The 20,920-nt window shown below is 39.4% G+C and overlaps 1 protein-coding gene across 2 annotated transcripts in view; it reads left to right on the top strand.

The window, feature by feature from the left end:
• The first annotated feature begins 73 nt into the window (after positions 1-73).
• The window catches only part of LOC308695051 (transcription initiation factor TFIID subunit 4), a 66,598-nt gene continuing 45,751 nt past the window's right edge, over positions 74-20,920 (top strand). The window contains exons 1-6 of one of the 2 annotated variants that reach the window (XM_081372973.1): positions 74-1,014; positions 3,674-3,816; positions 14,837-14,938; positions 16,568-16,711; positions 19,360-19,482; positions 20,234-20,323. In XM_081372973.1, the coding sequence (XP_081229099.1) occupies positions 99-1,014; positions 3,674-3,816; positions 14,837-14,938; positions 16,568-16,711; positions 19,360-19,482; positions 20,234-20,323 (1,518 nt within the window). In that variant the 5' untranslated portion in view covers positions 74-98. The remainder of the gene's footprint in view (positions 1,015-3,673; positions 3,817-14,836; positions 14,939-16,567; positions 16,712-19,359; positions 19,483-20,233; positions 20,324-20,920) is intronic. The other variant, XM_081372974.1, reaches the window with a different exon arrangement.

The following is a 20,920-nucleotide window of genomic DNA, read 5'->3' as shown; positions in this document are numbered from 1 at the left end:
GTCATATCCATTCCCACAATGCCATAGTAACACGACTGCGCACTCGCGCTCGTGGACGCGCACCAGCAGACAGCCCATCACACACAGAGCGAGCGAACATGGCGGGCGCCTCCGACCCTCTGGAAGACATGCTCTTCTCCGAGGTGGACGAGAAAGCCGTGAGCGATCTAGTGGGCTCGCTGGAGTCTCAGCTGGGGGGTCAACGCGACGCGACGCGCGCGCCACCCGAGAACGCGCGCCCGGGCAGCGCGAGGCAGCAGCAGCAGCAAGCAGGAGGAAGAGCTCCTGTAGACTCTCCATCAGAACCACAACAACAAACACATCAGCAGCAGAACGCGCGGAAAGCGGCGCGCAACCCGGATTCAGACCCGAAAGACTCCAGCATGGAGAAACACGCCAAAGCCCTGGAGAAGGAGAGTCCTCTGAAGTCTCACGGCAGCATCATCATCATCACTACGGCTGCAGCCTCCGACGGGGGATCCGCTCCTGCACCGGGCAACAAAGGTGAGAGCCCGAGGGACACCCGCAAGAAACACCCGAACGCGCGCGCCCGACGCGCCTCAGCGTCCCACAGTCTCAACGGCGCAGCATCAGCATCACCCAGCACCTCCAGCCCGACTGTCACCGTGGCCAGTAACCCGCAGGCGATCGCGCTGGACCGCGGGACGCCCACCATCGCCCTGCACCGACTCCCGCGTCACATCATCGCCAGCATCGCGCAGAATGGAAACGGCACGTCGGTGTCCGCGCTGGTCCAGCAGGGCGCGCGGATTGGAGCGGCGGGCGCGCAGGTGAACCACAGCAAAGCACCCGGGAACAACGCGAAAGCCGCGTCGCCTCCCGCCGCGCCCGCAGCGACGCCTGTCAAACCCGCTGTCAGTGTCAGTGCGGCTCCGGGCGTCAGACCCGCGCAGACTCCCGCGCAACAGAGGCTCGTAACGCCGCAGCTGATCGTCAGACCACCGCAACAGCAAACTACCATTCAGCTGCCCCCCGGATTCACCATCCCGCCAGGTACCGAGTCTTTATCACATGATGCCAACTCTGATGACAGATGGAAGTCTGGGAAACTTCTGGTCGGTCTCTCTAGACATTCATCAGGTGCATTCTGTCATGAGCACTTGTTGATGCTCTTCCTTCACTGTCTGCTTTAATTCGGCTCTTTTAAGCATTTAAGCAGTAGCATTTCGGTCAAAGGGTTTCTAACATCACGAGAAACTTAAATTATATCAAGTTAATAAATATAATATAACAAAGATTCAAATGAAATAAACAATGCTTTTCAGGTAGATCTGACAGTTGTTTTCAGGTACAGTAATTTAATGAAGTAATCAAATGTAAAATAACTCTGCATATCCAGCAAGCAATTTTGCATTTAAAAGACGTCTAATAGCCGTCCAAACACAGCCCAGACATCTAAAACTAGGCAACATTGGGGCTGTTAGTGATGTCTAAACCATATCCCAAGAATAGACAAGTCGTTTCATTTAGTTTTGCCTTGGTTTAGACGTCTGGGCTGTGTTTGGACAGCTATTACACGTCTTTTAAACGCAAAATTGCACTGTTTAAACTAAAGATTCTTATTAATCCTTATTAAAGGGTAATAATAATGTTTTAGTTATTTAGTATTTCAACTTATTTAAAAGTTACTTAAAAGTTACAAAAAAGTTATTAAGTCAAGAGTGACTTTTTCTTTGTCCTCTGTTGTTTGATTAACTTTGTTGTTTGATTAACATTAAAAACACAGACAGCAACAGGAATATTAGGAATATTAGGAATATTAGGAATATTAGGCTGCTGTCACTTTAAGAGCGAATGCACAGATCTAATATACTGATACTGTTACACATGTGTAGAACTGTTTACGCTCACTTAAGACTTAACCAACTATGTTTACGAGGATACTCACTCTATGTGTGCGCACACATAAATATCCACACAGCGCGAGTAACGAAACGAGCTCCGTCTATTTGCGCTTGAATATTTAAATTGTCAAGGCTTAAATTTTGTGATGATGCAGCGCTGGCCTGTCAGCTGTCCCGAGGTGTCCCGAGACCTTTACACTTTGACTTTTAAAGACTTTTTACTTTATTTGCAATTTTTTTTTAAATCAATAAATAAAATCAATCAATAAATTATTCAGTATGATATATTCAGTGGCCAAAAAGTGTTTAAACACTTAAGTGACAATTATAAATAGTAAATGTCATTCTAACACTTTTTTTTGGTCAGATGTTTTGCTTGAGGAGTTTGTTTGTTCTGTCTTTCCTTACAATGATGCTTGCTTTGATGTTTTGTTATGTAATATAATATTTTGTATGAAATAACATTCTTATGCATGACCAGTAATATTCCCCATGATGTATGTGGTTTCAGTATATGTAAACAAACTTCTCTCCAGATGATGCTGACACAAGTCATTAGATTTACGAGTCGATGCGAACACTTCCCGGGGCCGCAGCATCGATGCGCCGGTGCTTTAATGCAACTTTAATAACTTTAGTTTCATCTCCAAATGAACAGAGGTGAAAAATAAGATTATGGATGAGATTCAAACATAAAACCTGTTTAAAGTCTTTCAGTTTCAAGCCCAGATCTGTACAAACTAGGCTGGAGTGTTTGTTATTCAGTGCAGGTGAAGTTTCCACAGGTGTGTGTGATGCTGACTGATGAGTGTGAGTGTGTTTGGAGTCAGTAATGAGCAGAAAGTCACAGGATATCTTACAACTTTCACAGATAACACTTTCTAGTCTACCGTATTTGTTGACTGAGTTATGAAGTATGATTCATCATGAAACTTTGCTGCTCAGTAGATATAAAGCCTATCATTACTATATCATAGATTCTCAGACTGAGTGTTTACAGCACTAGTTATGAAACAAGTGAATGTAAATAATCCATCTAAACTTCATCTCAGCTCCGAGTCCCATCGCTGTTTTAAACTGATGTGAGTTTTGATGGAGTTTAATCATGTGTGTAATCAGTGATACGCTGTTAAACAAGTCGTTGGTTTTGTTGAAAGATTATTTATATAGCACATTTCATAATGTTAATAATGTGACAATGTTAGTTTTTAAAGTGCTTTAAATGTGTTTAAAAAATCTAAACAAATTTTTTATTTTTCAATGAATTTCTAACAACATAATCATGTAAAAGAATCAGTATTATAGAAGTACTGAAATTGCACTATTTCTTTTCTCCTTCACGTTTTCTCCATGTTTGATCAACAGAGTTTACTAGTTGTGTGATAAATGACAGTACAGTGTTGCTTTTATTCTTTAAAATAACATTATCTGCATGCATAATAATTACAAAAGAATGAACAAATGTGGTTTAAAATAAAAATAAAAAATTAAAGCATTTGGCGAAATGACAGGAAATACTTTTAATAAGCTGACAGTGTGTATTGTGAAATTATATTAATTATTGTGAAGTCATTTCCCCAAATGCTATTTTTCACATTATATGGAGGGAAATGCATGCGCATAAAGACACCAGACATATGCAATGGAAATAACATAATAATTAGTCAGAATCTCCTTTTGGAGCTTCAGCTGTTGATTGTAAGTAACTTTGTTTCATGCATTGATGCTTTCAGTGATGCACTGCTGTATATTGAGCGTGTGTGTGTGTCCCGGTCACCGCTGAATAACTGATGTTGTGTGTGTTGGAGGTATGGTGCTGGTCCGCACAGAGATGGGTCAGCTGGTGATGGTTCCTCAACAGGCTCTGGCTCAGGCTCAGGCTCAGAACAGCATCTCACCGAGACCCTCCACACCCACCAGCACAGCCACCTTCAGGGTCACGACCCCACAGGTACAGCACACACATACACACACAGTCTGATGACGGCTCTACACTCACTGAAAGTCATTTCTTATGCCCGGTACACACTGATTTTGATGAAAGATGAGCAGTTGTGGAGATTTCTGTGCTCGTGGCTCTTATACGGTGATCCTACATCGTACAGTGAGAGAGAGTGTGTGTGTGTCAGAGATTCATGATCATCTCAGTGTGTGTTTGCTGCTACGAACTCGTTTACTGACTAGCCAATAAAAATGCAACATGAAATGGTGTATTGATTGACTTTTTATACTTCTATACTAACTTGAGTCATAGCCTACTATTCAATAGTTGTCATCATCGTTCAGTCTACATACATGTCATGCTAAAGTTTATCAGATCCATGTCGTACAGTGTGATTTGTAATAATCTTATAGGATTTCCGAAATCGTAGGCATTAAAGTTCCCCCATTATTCTATTTTAAAGGTTTTACAAAAGGTCTCCATAAATATGTTTACACTCATCAAAGGTAAAAAAAAAATTTACTTTAATTTTCTCATCATATAATTGCTGCATCAGCTCTTTACTCGCAGTGTCTGCTCTGATTGGTCAAATGGTCCAGTCTGTTGTGATTGGTCTACTCTGCTCTGATTGGTCAGATGGTCCAGTCTGTTGTGATTGGTCTACTCTGCTCTGATTGGTCAAATGGTCCAGTCTGTTGTGATTGGTCTACTCTGCTCTGATTGGTCAGATGTTCCAGTCTGTTGTGATTGGTCTACTCTGCTCTGATTGGTCAGATGGTCCAGTCTGTTGTGATTGGTCTACTCTGCTCTGATTGGTCAGATGTTCCAGTCTGTTGTGATTGGTCTACTCTGCTCTGATTGGTCAGATGGTCCAGTCCGTTGTGATTGGTCAACTCTGCTCTGATTGGTCAGATGGTCCAGTCTGTTGTGATTGGTCAACTCTGCTCTGATTGGTCAGATGTTCCAGTCTGTTGTGATTGGTCTACTCTGCTCTGATTGGTCAGATGGTCCAGTCTGTTGTGATTGGTCTACTCTGCTCTGATTGGTCAGATGGTCCAGTCTGTTGTGATTGGTCAACTCTGCTCTGATTGGTCAGATGTTCCAGTCTGTTGTGATTGGTCTACTCTGCTCTGATTGGTCAGATGGTCCAGTCTGTTGTGATTGGTCTACTCTGCTCTGATTGGTCAGATGGTCCAGTCTGTTGTGATTAGTCAACTCTGCTCTGATTGGTCAGATGTTCCAGTCTGTTGTGATTGGTCTACTCTGCTCTGATTGGTCAGATGGTCCAGTCTGTTGTGATTGGTCTACTCTGCTCTGATTGGTCAGATGGTCCAGTCTGTAGTGATTGGTCTACTCTGCTCTGATTGGTCAGATGGTCCAGTCCGTTGTGATTGGTCAACTCTGCTCTGATTGGTCAGATGTTCCAGTCTGTTGTGATTGGTCAACTCTGCTCTGATTGGTCAGATGTTCCAGTCTGTTGTGATTGGTCTACTCTGCTCTGATTGGTCAGATGTTCCAGTCTGTTGTGATTGGTCTACTCTGCTCTGATTGGTCAGATGGTCCAGTCTGTTGTGATTGGTCTACTCTGCTCTGATTGGTCAGATGGTCCAGTCTGTAGTGATTGGTCTACTCTGCTCTGATTGGTCAGATGGTCCAGTCCGTTGTGATTGGTCAACTCTGCTCTGATTGGTCAGATGTTCCAGTCTGTTGTGATTGGTCAACTCTGCTCTGATTGGTCAGATGTTCCAGTCTGTTGTGATTGGTCTACTCTGCTCTGATTGGTCAGATGTTCCAGTCTGTTGTGATTGGTCTACTCTGCTCTGATTGGTCAGATGGTCCAGTCTGTTGTGATTGGTCTACTCTGCTCTGATTGGTCAGATGGTCCAGTCTGTAGTGATTGGTCTACTCTGCTCTGATTGGTCAGATGGTCCAGTCCGTTGTGATTGGTCAACTCTGCTCTGATTGGTCAGATGGTCCAGTCCGTTGTGATTGGTCTACTCTGCTCTGATTGGTCAGATGGTCCAGTCTGTTGTGATTGGTCTACTCTGCTCTGATTGGTCAGATGGTCCAGTCTGTAGTGATTGGTCTACTCTGCTCTGATTGGTCAGATGGTCCAGTCTGTTGTAATTGGTCAACTCTGCTCTGATTGGTCAGATGTTCCAGTCTGTTGTGATTGGTCTACTCTGCTCTGATTGGTCAGATGGTCCAGTCTGTTGTGATTGGTCTACTCTGCTCTGATTGGTCAGATGGTCCAGTCTGTTGTGATTGGTCTACTCTGCTCTGATTGGTCAGATGGTCCAGTCTGTTGTAATTGGTCAACTCTGCTCTGATTGGTCAGATGTTCCAGTCTGTTGTGATTGGTCTACTCTGCTCTGATTGGTCAGATGTTCCAGTCTGTTGTGATTGGTCTACTCTGCTCTGATTGGTCAGATGTTCCAGTCTGTTGTGATTGGTCTACTCTGCTCTGATTGGTCAGATGGTCCAGTCTGTTGTGATTGGTCTACTCTGCTCTGATTGGTCAGATGGTCCAGTCTGTTGTGATTGGTCTACTCTGCTCTGATTGGTCAGATGGTCCAGTCTGTTGTGATTGGTCTACTCTGCTCTGATTGGTCAGATGGTCCAGTCTGTTGTGATTGGTCTACTCTGCTCTGATTGGTCAGATGGTCCAGTCTGTTGTAATTGGTCAACTCTGCTCTGATTGGTCAGATGTTCCAGTCTGTTGTGATTGGTCTACTCTGCTCTGATTGGTCAGATGGTCCAGTCTGTTGTGATTGGTCTACTCTGCTCTGATTGGTCAGATGGTCCAGTCTGTTGTGATTGGTCTACTCTGCTCTGATTGGTCAGATGGTCCAGTCTGTTGTAATTGGTCAACTCTGCTCTGATTGGTCAGATGTTCCAGTCTGTTGTGATTGGTCTACTCTGCTCTGATTGGTCAGATGCTCCAGTCTGTTGTGATTGGTCTACTCTGCTCTGATTGGTCAGATGGTCCAGTCTGTTGTAATTGGTCAACTCTGCTCTGATTGGTCAGATGTTCCAGTCTGTTGTGATTGGTCTACTCTGCTCTGATTGGTCAGATGCTCCAGTCTGTTGTGATTGGTCTACTCTGCTCTGACTGGTCAGATGCTCCAGTTTGAATCTCAGCTCTTGGTCACAGTGATACGAATAGTAACGATGGCGTGGGTTTTACCGTATCAATCTCAGAAAACAGCGTCTTCTCCACACCAACAACACGAACCAAACTCTTCCAGTCTCAGATACACTACAGTGTTTGAGGGCGGAGCTAAGAGACGCTGCTCAGCCAATCAAGACCATAGACTGGCATTATGCTAATAAGTTATATTGTTACTTAGGTTTGTAACCGACTGGAATCACTGACTTCAGGCAGTTCAGAATCGAATCTTTCTTTTTTTTTACTTTTTAACTTTCGAATCTTTCTTTTTTTTTACTTTTTAACTTTCGCTTTTTTATTTTAGGAGACAACAACTTTGCATCTAAACTTTGTAAAACTTTTACATTCACAAACAGCTTTATTACTCATTACATGAACCGTTTCATCTGAAAAAGCATAATGGGGCATTTTAAAGTCAAGACCAAGTTTTTCCCAAATTGTTTTACAGTTTTATTAAACCTCCTTTTATAAAACCGAACTGACATCAACCAGTTTGAATCAGACTGGATGCGTTCAGACCATAGACTGTAAAAAAATATGGACGACGCCCTTTCGCTCTCTTCCACTGGTGAGAAGTGAAGCCGCCAGTGTCCAGATATGGCGCTGACATCTTGGGGCTTGAGTCTCAAGTAGCGATCTCGGGACCAGACCTGCGCAGTCGTGAGCAGGAAGTAAAGCCGCGAAATCAAGGCCCCGCCCTCACTCTCGGTGTGAAATAATTAATTATAGAAATTTAGATATTAAATTTAAAGCTCCAATCTCCTCAGTCCTCAGAAGATCCCGAAAAAAGTGCTTCAGTGACTACTTCGCTCAGAGAACCTGTCAATCATGACGTCACACCACCGTTTTTATAGCATCAACTAAAAACTTATTTTAAAAAATAACACTTGAACTTACATCAGCGTGATTAAAACTACAGTAAATGAAAGAAACCACCTTCGGAAAAAAGATATTTGAAGTGTAATTTGTTTAGTTGGTCTCAAGTCCCATTGAATAACACAGGGAGGCGGGGCTTATGACCTATACTAGGACCAGTCGCCGGGGGGCGATCGACGCCTTGGCTTCACTGTTCAGGGCTCGTGCGGCTTGCTTGGTTCAGACAGTTCAAAAATATTGATGTGGGCCCCCCCCACCCTCCACCAATATCATAATTAACTAACTAAATAAAACGAATAAAAAATAACAAAAAGCAAGAAAATATTAAATAATAATAAAACCAATTCTAAAAAAGTAACAGCAAAATAATGTTTTCCCCATTAGTATGTTATAATTCATAAATCAATTCATTCATTCATAATAAATTTTACTTGGTCTGTTTTTATTATGTTTACTGTGTGCGGCTGCCTTGGCCAGGGCTCACTTGTAAATGAGATATCTATCTCAGTGTGATTTTCTTCCCTGGTTAAATAAAGGTAGGTTATAAAAAAAAAATTAAACATTTAGAAATTGACAAGAATGCAATCAAATTTAAAAAATAAAATATATATATTTTTTTTAATAAAGATAATATGGAACTGGTAATATTATTAAAAACGCTATAATTTATTCTTTCAAGTGCAGTGTGTTGTATTGGTGTTTTCTTGATGTAATAAATACATCATCAGCCGGCAGGTCCGGTGCATAATGCAATGCATCATAACTCTATTTACAGTAGTGTAAAAGACAGGGATTGTGAACACGTAATCATTCGGTCGACTGCGGTGCGCACCGATAATGAAGAGTGACAGGACCGGAAGACTGGAGACCGTAGTTTTCTTATTCAATACAATACAATACGAAATAACAATACAACCTGTCTTGATCGACTGGGATACAAGAAATACCCTGGCCTCCCTCTCCTTCTGTTCATGGCGTTTCTGGTTCCCTGATTTATGTTTTCTTTTCCCCGACATGTTTCAGTCAGTCAGTCTCCTGCTATGGCAAGCCGTTTTAGCTTAAATTGTACCCAGCGTTACTCGTCGTAATTGCATTTTTACTAGTAAGAATTAAATTAGAGAGCTATACAATTCAATTCTTACTAGTAGCAATTACAATTACAGAGCTCTCTAATTCAATTACAGAGTTCTGCAATTATACATATCTTTAATTCGTTTTTTTACTAGTAAAAATTAAATAAGAGAGCTCTGTAATTGTAATTGTTACACTGAAAACAATTTGGAGTAGGATTTACTTGAAAAAAGCTAGGCTAACTTTTTCCACTCAGAAAATTCTAGTAAACTTACAAAGATTTGCCAAGTAAAAACCTAAACATATTTATCAGTAGCTTTAATTAGAAATCTTTAAGTTAAATTTACTTGGAATATGGAATTAAGTAAACTTTACTTAACCTAGTTAAGTGAAAGTAACACAGAAAAAATTTAATTTTACTTGGCTAGTAAAGGGTTGATTAATATCCATTTAGTTGAAATTTCCTTTGCATTACATTTCACTCTAACAATAATATTGAAGTGCTTTTCCTAAGATTATGTAAGTAATTTATACTACAGCATGTCAGATGTCTAGCATTATGTGAATGCAAAGACCAAAAAGTGTCATTTTGAGCAGAAAATTTACTCTAAATGTCACAGAATGGCAAGTTACTAATCCTGACAACAAAAGCAATGATAAAACAGTTTGAATACAGCTGGAAAACAGTGAAAAATTAACCTCATAATTATTCAAGGTCCAGTGCATGATGGGAACCCCAGTATCAGAAAAGTTGAGTAATTTTTACTTAATTTTATTGAGTTGATACTTACGCTTTCATTTCTACTCGCTTGAATTAAGTACTGATATGGAATTTACTTAGTTTTTTTTTATTCTTGCCTGAACTAACTTTTTCATGTAAATTACATTGTTTTTTTCAGTAGTATTTACTTCACCAAAAAATCATTTTTTACAGTGTACTAGTAATAATTGAACTTTAGAGCTCTCTAATTGTAATTCTTACTAGTAACAATTCAATTGTAGAGCTCCGTAATTAAAAATGAATGGAAGTCAATGGAGACATGACTAGTAAAAATTAATTTGTAGAGCTCTCTAATTAGAGAGCTCTGTAATTGTAATTGCTACTAGTAAGAATTAATTTGTAGAGCTCTCTAATTGTAATTCTTACTAGTAAAAATGCAATTACGACGAGTAACGCTGGGTACAATTTAAGCTAAAATGGCTTGCCATAGTCCATCTGATGTTTGTCATTGACTAAATAATTAATAAATACTTTAGATCGGACTAAACCATTTATAGGGAGGTAAGAGAAGCAGATATTTGGAAAAAAAATTTAACCAAATTGCATGTTTTTGTGGTTTTCATTTAAATCTCAGGCATACAACTAATATAAATATTATAATTATTCATACAACAGGGGCCTATAGTATAACTGCTGGATTTACACCTTTCACCTAACGACGGCCCTGCGTTCAGACATCCTTTTTAAATTTAATAATTATTATACTTAATACTAATACTTACTTTATTACTTACTTAATACAGCAAAATGTCACTGATATGACTGAATATGCTGAGAGATTGAACATGCTTTTCCTGTTATATTCCCTCAGAATGAGAATCAACATCATTCATTATACATAACTCTCTTTTTATTATTATTTACGAATGTATCTGTGGTGAAGGAGAACATCATGATGATCCTGTAGTGAGGAGCGGGTCACGACCCCCACCAGGGGTCACCAAGGGGTCACATCTGAACTGATTATGATTTTACTAGTAGTAACCATAATCGAATAATCTGTGCAGTAACACACACGATCTCTTTAGCTCAGTGCGATATGAGCTGTCTAAATGTTTCATTCTTGTCAAAATAAAGACACAAATCAGATCAACTGTGATCGCTCCATGATGCTTCTTCAGGGTCCCAGGAAAGATGAAATAGCAGGTAAATTTATGAATTAATAATTAATAACCTGTCCACAGATACAGAGCACTCTTGCACACTAGACACTTGTATTATTTGGTTTAATATAAGCAGAAAACACGTTGTTTGGCCTGTAAAAGTCCAGGAGAAACACTGATCATGATACTTCATGCATTAATGTTAAATCCAGTATCATTTCTGTTTATAAACAATATTAATAAAACGTGTCCTCATCCTACTGGAGAGTTGCTTCACATCTTTCGAAAATATGAAAGAGGTTTTACCAATTCAGAAACTCAACTTTCACTATTTTCTTGTGCAAATTTGCACCAAATCTAAAATATGAGTAGCCTATGCAAAAATTATTTTCACACTGATCATCTGTAAACTAAAACTTCTTTGCGTTAAACATTGTGTCGGTTTGTTTTTCAGTTCAGTGATAAACCCAGAGTGACTCCTGATCGCCAGTAGTGATGATGGACACATGCACTCCTGACATCTAGTGGCGCGCTTTAGTTATCGCACCCTGAGATCCGCCTTACTGTAAATTAATCAAGCTTTTCAAATGATTTTATTCTATGCTCTTTTAATAATCCTCTTTCTTTAGTGTTGTGTAAATTAAACACTAAGTTATTTGTTTTGATTATTTGTGTCAAACATGAATAAGTCCACAAGAAAATCCAGTTAGCTACTCTCTGTTTTTCTGTTCACATATTAATATCCATGTTCAGAATATTCCAGCCAGTAAAGTTTTTCCTCTGGGTTCGATGCCAGTTTACACTAACAAAACTGAATTTGAATAGTATTTTTGCTTCTATAATAGCTAGTTCTAATATGATTATTGAATGTTATAATTACTTTATATGGAATTTAATATATATATAAGTACATATATATATTTACAGTATACGACCACAAGAAGGAGGCAGCCATTCTATTTGCCTTTTTTTATATTGCAATATTTTACAAATAGGCAATGCCTATAATAATGGCTAATAATAATAATAAAATGTTTGTCAGTGTAATGTTCACTCATGGCCACCAGATGGCGCCAGACGCTCGGATTTACGAGTGGCTCGACGTTTAATGTTAAAGTTTAATAATAAATCAGGCCATTCAGAAGCTTTTAAAAAACATTACATTTCTGATATCTAGCATCACATTAGTTTACATCACATTAACATTTGAGCATTTAGCAGACGCCTTTGTCCAAAGTGATTTACAATAGTAGAGGAACATAAGTAGTTTGTCACAGAGCCGGTACAAAATAAAAGTTTATTAGAAACAAGACAGATAAGAGGAGAAACGCAGAGAAAATTAGAGGATTTTTCTTCAAAGCCAACCATTAAAATAAAATTGCTCATAAAATTAAATCCAACATACTGATCTACAATTTAAGATTATAAGTTCCCCTGTAGCCTTAACTCATTTAAACGTTTTTTTTTTCCTTGAAAAAATGTCTTCATGCCTTAAAATATCTTGAATGTAACTCGACACCCTTGCCTCGTTTAGTATATACAGTTCTATGAATATGCAAATGAGCCCCGCCTCCACTCACTCAGCTCAGAGATCCACTGGTTGACGATCACACGTTGATCTGATTGGTTACAAGGTAGTTTGTGACGTCAGAAACACCAGCGATTTCAAAGCGTGTTTTTGAGACTGTCTTTGTTTCACTGCAGTTTTAAGAAGGAAATACTCAGCAATGCTGTCGACTTATGAATTTACACATGGTTTGTCTTAAAGCATATTAAAAACACCACATAGACACATAAACAACATTAAAAGCTGGATTTACACCACAGGGGGACTTTAAGCTTATTTGTTAAATGGACGATCAAAACTATGAAATGTCCCATCAAGACTCATGTTAAAACAGGCTAGCAACATGTTAATCATGTTAGAAATATGTTAGAAACATGTTAATCATGTTAGAAATATTCTAGCAACATGCTAATCATGCTAGGAACATGTTAACAACATGCTAGGAACATGTTAACAACATGCTAATCAAGCTAACAACATGTTAAAAAAATGCTAACAGTGATAGTAGCATTTTTAAAACATGTTACCAACTTGTTAAAACATGTTGGCATGCATTCCTATCATGGTAACAACATGCTAGCGAAATGTTAAAAACATGCTAACAACATGTTTACAACATGCTAATCATCCTAACAATGTATTGAATCATGTTATCAACATGTTAAAACATGATATCAACATTTTAATCTAACATTAGTTAACAACTTGTTAAAAATGTTACCAATGCTAGCAACATATTAAAACATGCAAGCAACATATTATAACATGTTGGCAAACATGCTATCATGGTAACAACATGATAGTAAAATGCCAATCATGCTAACAATGTGTTAAATCATGGTAGCAACATACAAGTTTATTTTTACTTTCTCTGAGCAAAACTTCAGATTTCAAGCTCTTTTCAAAGTTATTTAAAACTTTCAGACCTGGCTTTGTCAAGTTTGATGACAAACTTTAATAATCTAGTGTTAGTTTTCACTCTACATACAGTAGGTAAAGTTTTCTACAGTAATCATAGTTTCAGCCAAAATATCATAGTTACAGTTATTATTAATTCAATCTTTAGTAGCAGTACTGACTAAGGCCTACATGTTACTGCAGTTTTACTTTTAGTAATTTAGCAAAATATCACATTTACTGCGGTAATGTTTTTCCCTGTTAAACTCTGTCAGGACAGTCAGTCAGTGTGTGTGTGTCTGAGGTGAGGGTTTATATTCCCCGGCGTCTCTCCTTCATCCTGCTGTCAGTCATCCCGCGCTCCTGCGAGCGGAAGACGTTCCTCTTTCCTCCGAAAGCGTTTAATCATTCATCCTCCAACTGCCTGAGCTTTACAGGCCAACTCGACTCTCAGCGAGAAGCGAGAGACTCGTTCTGATGGCGTCGCTGTCAGTGTGCGCGCGCGCGCGTGTGTGTGTTCGCGCGCGGCCGCGAGCTCTTCCGTGTCTCTCTCTGTAGGAGCTCAGAGACGAGCATCTGCCCTCGAATCCTCAGAGCTGTTAAACTGTGGCTCCTCTCCTCTCTGTATCAGTCCCTCTCATCGTAGCCCTGCTTTATATAGTTTAAAGGATTGAAGGTTTACAGGCAGATTGGTTCATTTTTGGACCAGGGTGGACAAAAATTCCTGATTCTGAAAATAAATTCTCCAGAATGTCTGACCAGTGACCCCATAGACGTCTGACCAGTGACCCCATAGACGTCCACTCTAAGTTCATTATTGCAAACATGATTTTTCAGGGGGAAAAACGGTGATAATCAACATTATGCCATAAATTCTGTCGAAGAAATATATAGTTCAGTCATGAAACTCTAGAAGGCGCAGGCTGATGGTCCTTTACATGCAATCTACAAGCAATCACATCATCACTGCATGGCACAAGCTGATTGGCTCTGCTGATCCTGCAGCCAATGAGATTGCTTACTCAACATTTAAATAGTCTGGTTGATAGTTCGCTGTAAGCTAGTCCAGCAGTTCCTCTGAACCCCTCCTCCTCCCCAGCTCCTCCTGCCTAGATCTGACACAGGATTCATGCAGCAGCAAATCTTACATGTTCACAGCAGTGCGTGTGTGTGTGTGTGTGTGTGTGTGTGTGTGTGTGTGTGTGTGTGCGTGCGTGTGTGTGTGTGTGTGTGTGTGTGTCTCTGTTAGCAGTTACAAGTCCATACTTACTCAGCAGCAGCAGTGTAGTGACCAAATACATTAACATTGGCATATTCAATAACATTCTAAAATTATTCTGAGAGTTGTCATGATTTACATTTTAAAATGTGTTTGAGTCTTGCTAGTCACTCAGAACTAAACAAAACTCTGTCAGATCTCTAGTGTCGTGAAGTTACTCACCCACTATGCTCTGTTTTTCAAATCTGATCATTTGTATTTTCCTCTGTAAAGCTGCTCTCATCCTCTTTCTCTTTCCCCCTCCTTTCTTCATGTCCTCCTTCTCTCGCTCCTCTCCTCCCTGCAGTCTCCTGTTAGCACTCAGGCGATTCGTCCCGCTCCCGCGGCTCAAACTAAACTGGTCCAGTCCAGTTCACCGGCCCAGACCAGCACCGCAACCGGCCCCGCTGTGAGCACCAGTCCTGTCCTCTCTCTCTCTCTCTCTCTCTCTCTCTCTCTCTCTCTCTCTCTCTCTCTCTCTCTCTCTCTCTCTCTCTCTCTCTCTCTCTCTCTCTCTCTCTCTCTATTTTTATTTCAGCATTATGATGGTAGAAATGCCAGCTGTATCTGACCAGATTTTTTAGAGTTTTTATAAATCGGATGCATTACAAAATTCTGTTTTAATTGAAAATTTGAATCAATAAGAAACATGAGGCATGATATACACTTTATTTTAATGTGTCATTGTTACAGTGTAATTATATATTTAAGCACTGAGTAATATTAATTAACTACATGTACTTACTATAGGATTAGGGTTTGGTTGAGGGTTAGTTGCATGTAATTATGCATCATTTACTGTTATTACTATGGTAAGTACATGTAGCATTTGTAACAAGGACACTATAAAATAAAGTGTTACCGAATATTGTCACAAATTTAGAAGATAATATTTTTATGGTGGCTCTCAATAGGGGGCCTCAGCAAACATCCTAGGGTATGACTTAAAATTATTTAAAATAAGACAAGCTTTTAAAACAGCTGGAAATGCCTAAATTCAACATGCAAGCTGACATCATATTTTTTATTTTTATTGGTTCCCTGTCACTGTCACTTTATTTTAAGTGACTTTTATAAAGCGTAAAAATATGAGAGAATTTTAAAAGTGTGATTTTTAAACCTGAAAATTCATACAAATTTATTAATATTTTTAAAAGCATTTTATAACCAATGTACATTTTTCCAAATATTTTATTGGGTAGAAATGGCTATTTCAGTAAAAAATCATTTAAAAAACATGACAAAACAAACATAATCATGAATGAAAATATCATGTAAATTAAGTGAAAATAAAAAGAGTAAAGTCTGAAGAACATTCAGATATTTATATTATTTTATTAATTAAATATATTGCCACTGCTACAGTGTCTATAAATAAAAACGTTTGAAAATGAGAAGCATTAAATCTACTCCTGTGCTTATTTCTTTTCATACACTCTTTAAAAAAAGGCATAGAAGAACCATTTTCATATCCCCAAAGAACCTTCCAGGGATCAGATCTTAAAATAATAATTTTTACTTAGTTGTGAAGAACATTAAAGCTCTAAAGAGCAATTGAAAGGTTCCATGGCTGTTAAAGTTCTTAACAAAATCATAGATGTCAATTTAGAACCTTTATTTTTAAGATTAAGAAAATAATACATAAAAAAATTAAGAATTTTCCAGATTTTCAAATATTGTCCTATCCTAACAAACCACACGTCAATGCCTTCAGATTATCTATAAATCTCACTTAAAAAAATTGACCCTTGTGACTGGTTTTGTGGTCCAGGGTCACAATTTAGAGCCTTTATTTTTAAGAGTGTAAAGACAAAGAACTTTGAGTCGTCAGGTGCAGCGGATCACGTGACCCGAGTTGTTCTCCTCCTCCTCCTCCATCTGTCTCTCTCTCTCTCCTCGCTCCTGTCGTCCTGCGCTCTCTCGGGACACGCGATGTGACAGTGCGCGCTGTGGCCGTCTCTCCTGTTCTCTGTGGCCTTGCTGGCAGGCAGACGTCAGCTTGTGTTTATCTCTGTGTCTCTGCTTCTTCCTCCTCTAGAAGGGCCCTGTGGCAGCCGGCGTGGCAGTGACAGCTCCCCAGCAGGTCCAGCCGGCCCCGGGCCCCCAGGGGTCCCTCACTCAGATGCCACTGGCCCCTCAGAGCGCAGTCGCCCCGGCCCCCGGAGCCCCGGTCGTCTCCCAGGTCTGTGTGCCCTCCCGTATCAAAGTTTCTCTCTCTCTTTATCTATTCCTTTCCTCAGCTCCACTGAGTGACTGTTGGACCCCTCAAGCGTCCCTGGTTGACTGTCAGGACTTGGTTAAGCGCCATGCAAACCACACACACACACACACACACACACACACACTGACACACAGCTGCCAGCAGACACCAGGGTAACACATCTGGATGTTCACGCATAGACAGACACACATTTGGCAGAGTCCGCCTATAGACAACATCTGCACGCAAACACACAGAGATGCATGTTCACACACACACACACACACACACACACACACACACACACACACACTACTGTTTAAAAGTTTGGGGTTGGTAAGATTTTCAGAAAAATAGTGATATATTATTACAATTTAATATAGCTGTTTTCTATGTGAATATACAGTAAAGTGTAATGTATTCCTGTGATCAAAGCTGAATTTTCAGCATCATTACTCCAGTCTTCAGTGTCACATGATCATTCAGAAATCACTCTAATATGATGATTTGATGCTCAAGAAACATTTATGATTATTATCAGTGTTGAAAACAGTTGTGCTGCTTCATATTTGTGTGGAAACTATTATACATTTTATTTTTCATGATTCTTTGATTGGTAGAATGCTGAAAAGAACAGCATTTATTTGAAATTTAAAGCTTTTGTAACATTATTAATGTCTTTACTGTCACTTTTGATCAATTTAATGCATCCTTGATAAATAAAAGTGTTCATTTCTTTCTTTTTTTTATTATGTTGGCCCCAAACTTTTAAACAGTATATCCAGGTGAATCTGTATGGGTTAATATTTAACCCCAAAATCAAAAGGAATATAAGAAATTAGCTTTTGCATTAAGAAAATTAAACTTTTTAATATGTCTTGCATGGTGCCATTTTTTTATTATTTTCAATTCTTGGCATTTCCTTCCAAAATTCTCATTACTACAAAAAAAAGCATTTTAATTATTTTATAATTTGTTCATAATGTGACAAAAATAATGATACATTATTTAAAGGTGCTCTAAGCGATGTCACACGTTTTTTAGGCCAAAACATTTCTTGTCACATCCAGCAAACATCTCCTCACTATCCGCTCGCTGCCCGTCCCCAGAACACACTGTAAAAAAAGCTAGCCTCCGTTTTGTTTGACAATAGGCCTATGTCACACTTCCTGCTTCCGGAACGCAGAGTAGGGATTCAGAACTTCCGGTCAACAGTATTTCTCGATAAGGATTTAGATTATCAGCCATAATGTCTAAACCATGCAAGGTAGACTGACCACGAGCTATGAGGTTGTGAAACGAAGGTTTTTGCTCCTGTAGAAGCTATAAGTTCGTATGAAATCAACCTTTTTTTAAGAAAAACATGTTTTATCCGCGATCTTATAAAAGAAACTACACTACCCACAATCCTAAGCGTAGCAGCGACGTCTGCTGATTGGTCCAACTCGCTGTTACCATAGAAACGTTTACCTTACTGGCGAACGGCTAGAGCTATAACATCAATGGCAGGCTACACCCGCAGCTGTTGTTGCAGTGTACTGGGTTGCTCTGCATCAGGACGTAGACAGCCATACCTCAGCTTTTAAGTGTAACAGTTCCATTGATGCACCAAAAGACTACGAAAAGCGAGTTAAGCATGTTGTTTTGCATGGATAGAGCATGATTTCAGACTCAGGCCTGGGCATCCTAGCACTTTACCCTGCAGGGTTTGAGGCTCCTCGTTTTTCCTCATACAACAGTAGCAGTTCGCCCTAACTGCCACTTCCATATTAACTAAATCTGACTCTGCAGTAGGAGAGGGAAACATTTTCACACCATATAGCAACATGTTTGGGCATTGGTAGCCTATGACAGCCACCCAGCCATATTTTCCCCCGAATAATAATTCTCTACTATGTTCTATCTATCGGACTCACTGTCTACTAAAAGACGTACTTCCGGTCTTCAATTTTTTCGTGACATAGGCCTATACTTCGAACGCCAACAAGAAGTGACGTCACCCAACATCGCTTAGAGCAGCTTTAAATGCTAAAACATTGATACATAATGATAGTGTTTGTTGTATTGCCTTTAATTTAAGATGACAGTCATTTATATCACATGTTAATTCAATCAAGAATAATGGGAATTACCAGAAAAAAGAAAAAAAAAAACTAAATTAAAACATCCGGATCCTTCAATTGTCATGAAGTCACAGTGTCACTCCTGAAAATAAACCCCTTTTTTCCTTTTGAATTTGTGACCTGGAAATGTTTTAATGGGATTCACCCATTCATGTTTTATTTGAGTTCAGTGTCGACCTCAGGAAGATGATCAGCGCACCCGCCTTAAAAAGACTTTTGATTGACACATTCTCTAACCTCAAACGATTGACAGTTTTGTAGCATTTAAATGGAATTTAGAGGATTTCATTAAAATACTTTATTTCCCCGTGAGCGCCGATCGCTGATTATGACAACAAAAGCACAACAGAGAGCGCGTGTGTGTGAGTCAGAACCGGATAAACTGTTTACTAACACGAGCATCCGTCCAAATCAACACACGCTTCTCAGCTCGGCCTGCGATGTGTCATTATGAGGCTCAAAGCGCACGATCCGACATGTCTTTAAAAGTCTCTCTCTGCTCGACAGGAGATGCAGGAGAACGTGAAGAAGTGCAAGAACTTCTTGGCGACGCTGATCAAGTTGGCATCCCATAATTCCCCTTCCCCGGAGACGTCTCGAAACGTGAAGGCGCTGGTGCAGGATTTACTGGTACGTGTGCCGGCTCGGCTTCAGAAACATTTTGCTTCAGGCCTCATTTTTGCATCCCCAATATAATCCCTGCTTAGAAAATCCAGTTCTGAGATCCAGGTTAACACATAAAGGTGAGCGGGCCTTCTCAGTGGCTGGTCCTAATCTCTGGAATAGTCTTCCGGTTCATATAAGAGCAGCTCGGACTGCTGACATCTTTAAGTCGTCGCTTAAGACCCACCTGTGTTCCTTAGCTATCAACTCAAAATGATTCATTTTACTTTAATTTATTTTATAACTGTGTAATTTATCTCTTTTAATTCCTTTTATAGCTGTTTTAATTTCCCTTGCTTTTATTTTGTGCTTATTTTCTATGCAAATCACTTTGAATTGCCATAGCGTGATATTTTAATTCCTTTCTATGTAAAGCATTTTGATGAACTGTTTTAATTTTCCTTGCTTTTATTTTGTGATTATTTTTATTCCTTTCTATGTAAAGCACTTTGAATTGCCATAGTGTATGAAATGTGCTATATAAATAAACTTGCCTTGAGTTGAGCTTTGCTACTGTGACATTCTCTACTGTGTTTTGTTTTATTTGGTTTATTTGTGTGTATCATTCTGGTCAACTGTGGTTATTTTTAAATGTGTTATACAAATAAATTTGAAAATGACATTTGACTCGTTTTCATCCTGCACTAATCATCTCCTCTTCCTGTAGTTTGCATGTTTTTTCGCTGTACACATGAACATCTGCTGTCGCTCCTCTCAGGATGCAAAGATCGATCCGGAGGAGTTCACCAGCCGACTCCAGTCCGAGCTCAAGTCGTCTCCGCAGCCTTACCTGGTCCCTTTCCTGAAGGTACGATAATAACACACACGTGTTGGGGAAACTTACTTTGAAAAGTAATGCGTTACAATATGGCGTTACTCCCTTAAAGGGGTGGTTGAATATGATTTGACTTTTCTAACTTTAGTTAGTGTATAATGTTGCTGTTTGATCATAAACAACATCTGCAAAGTTACAACGCTCAAAGTTCAAAGCAAAGGGAGATATTTGCTTTTAAAGAAATCCCTTTTTAAGGACTACAACAAACGGCTGGTAGAGACTACACACATTCCTCCTGGGTTAGTGACATCACCAACCCTAGAATTTACATAAACCCCGCCCCCTGAACACGATTTATAGATTATCAAGACAGAATATGCTAATCAATGACTAGAAGATAACTACACATCAGCTTCATAAATTCATCAACTAACCATTCAGAAATGTTGTCACTTCTTCTTGAGTCTCTCCATCATTGTCTGAATCTGGTTTGAACATAAAAGCTAAACGTTTTAGACATTTTCAGTGCATGTGTGTGTGAGGTAAAAGGACACAAGCTGTTGAAGCTCCGCCCCCTGTGCCGGGAGCAGCAGCTCATTTGCATTTAAAGGAACAGACACAAAAACACTG

The sequence above is a fragment of the Scardinius erythrophthalmus genome, assembly GCF_964197995.2.
Source record: "Scardinius erythrophthalmus genome assembly, chromosome: 8".
Classification (NCBI taxonomy): domain Eukaryota; kingdom Metazoa; phylum Chordata; class Actinopteri; order Cypriniformes; family Leuciscidae; genus Scardinius; species Scardinius erythrophthalmus.
The sequence above is the reverse complement of the archived record's forward strand: the minus strand, read 5'-3'. Positions and strand labels throughout refer to the sequence as shown.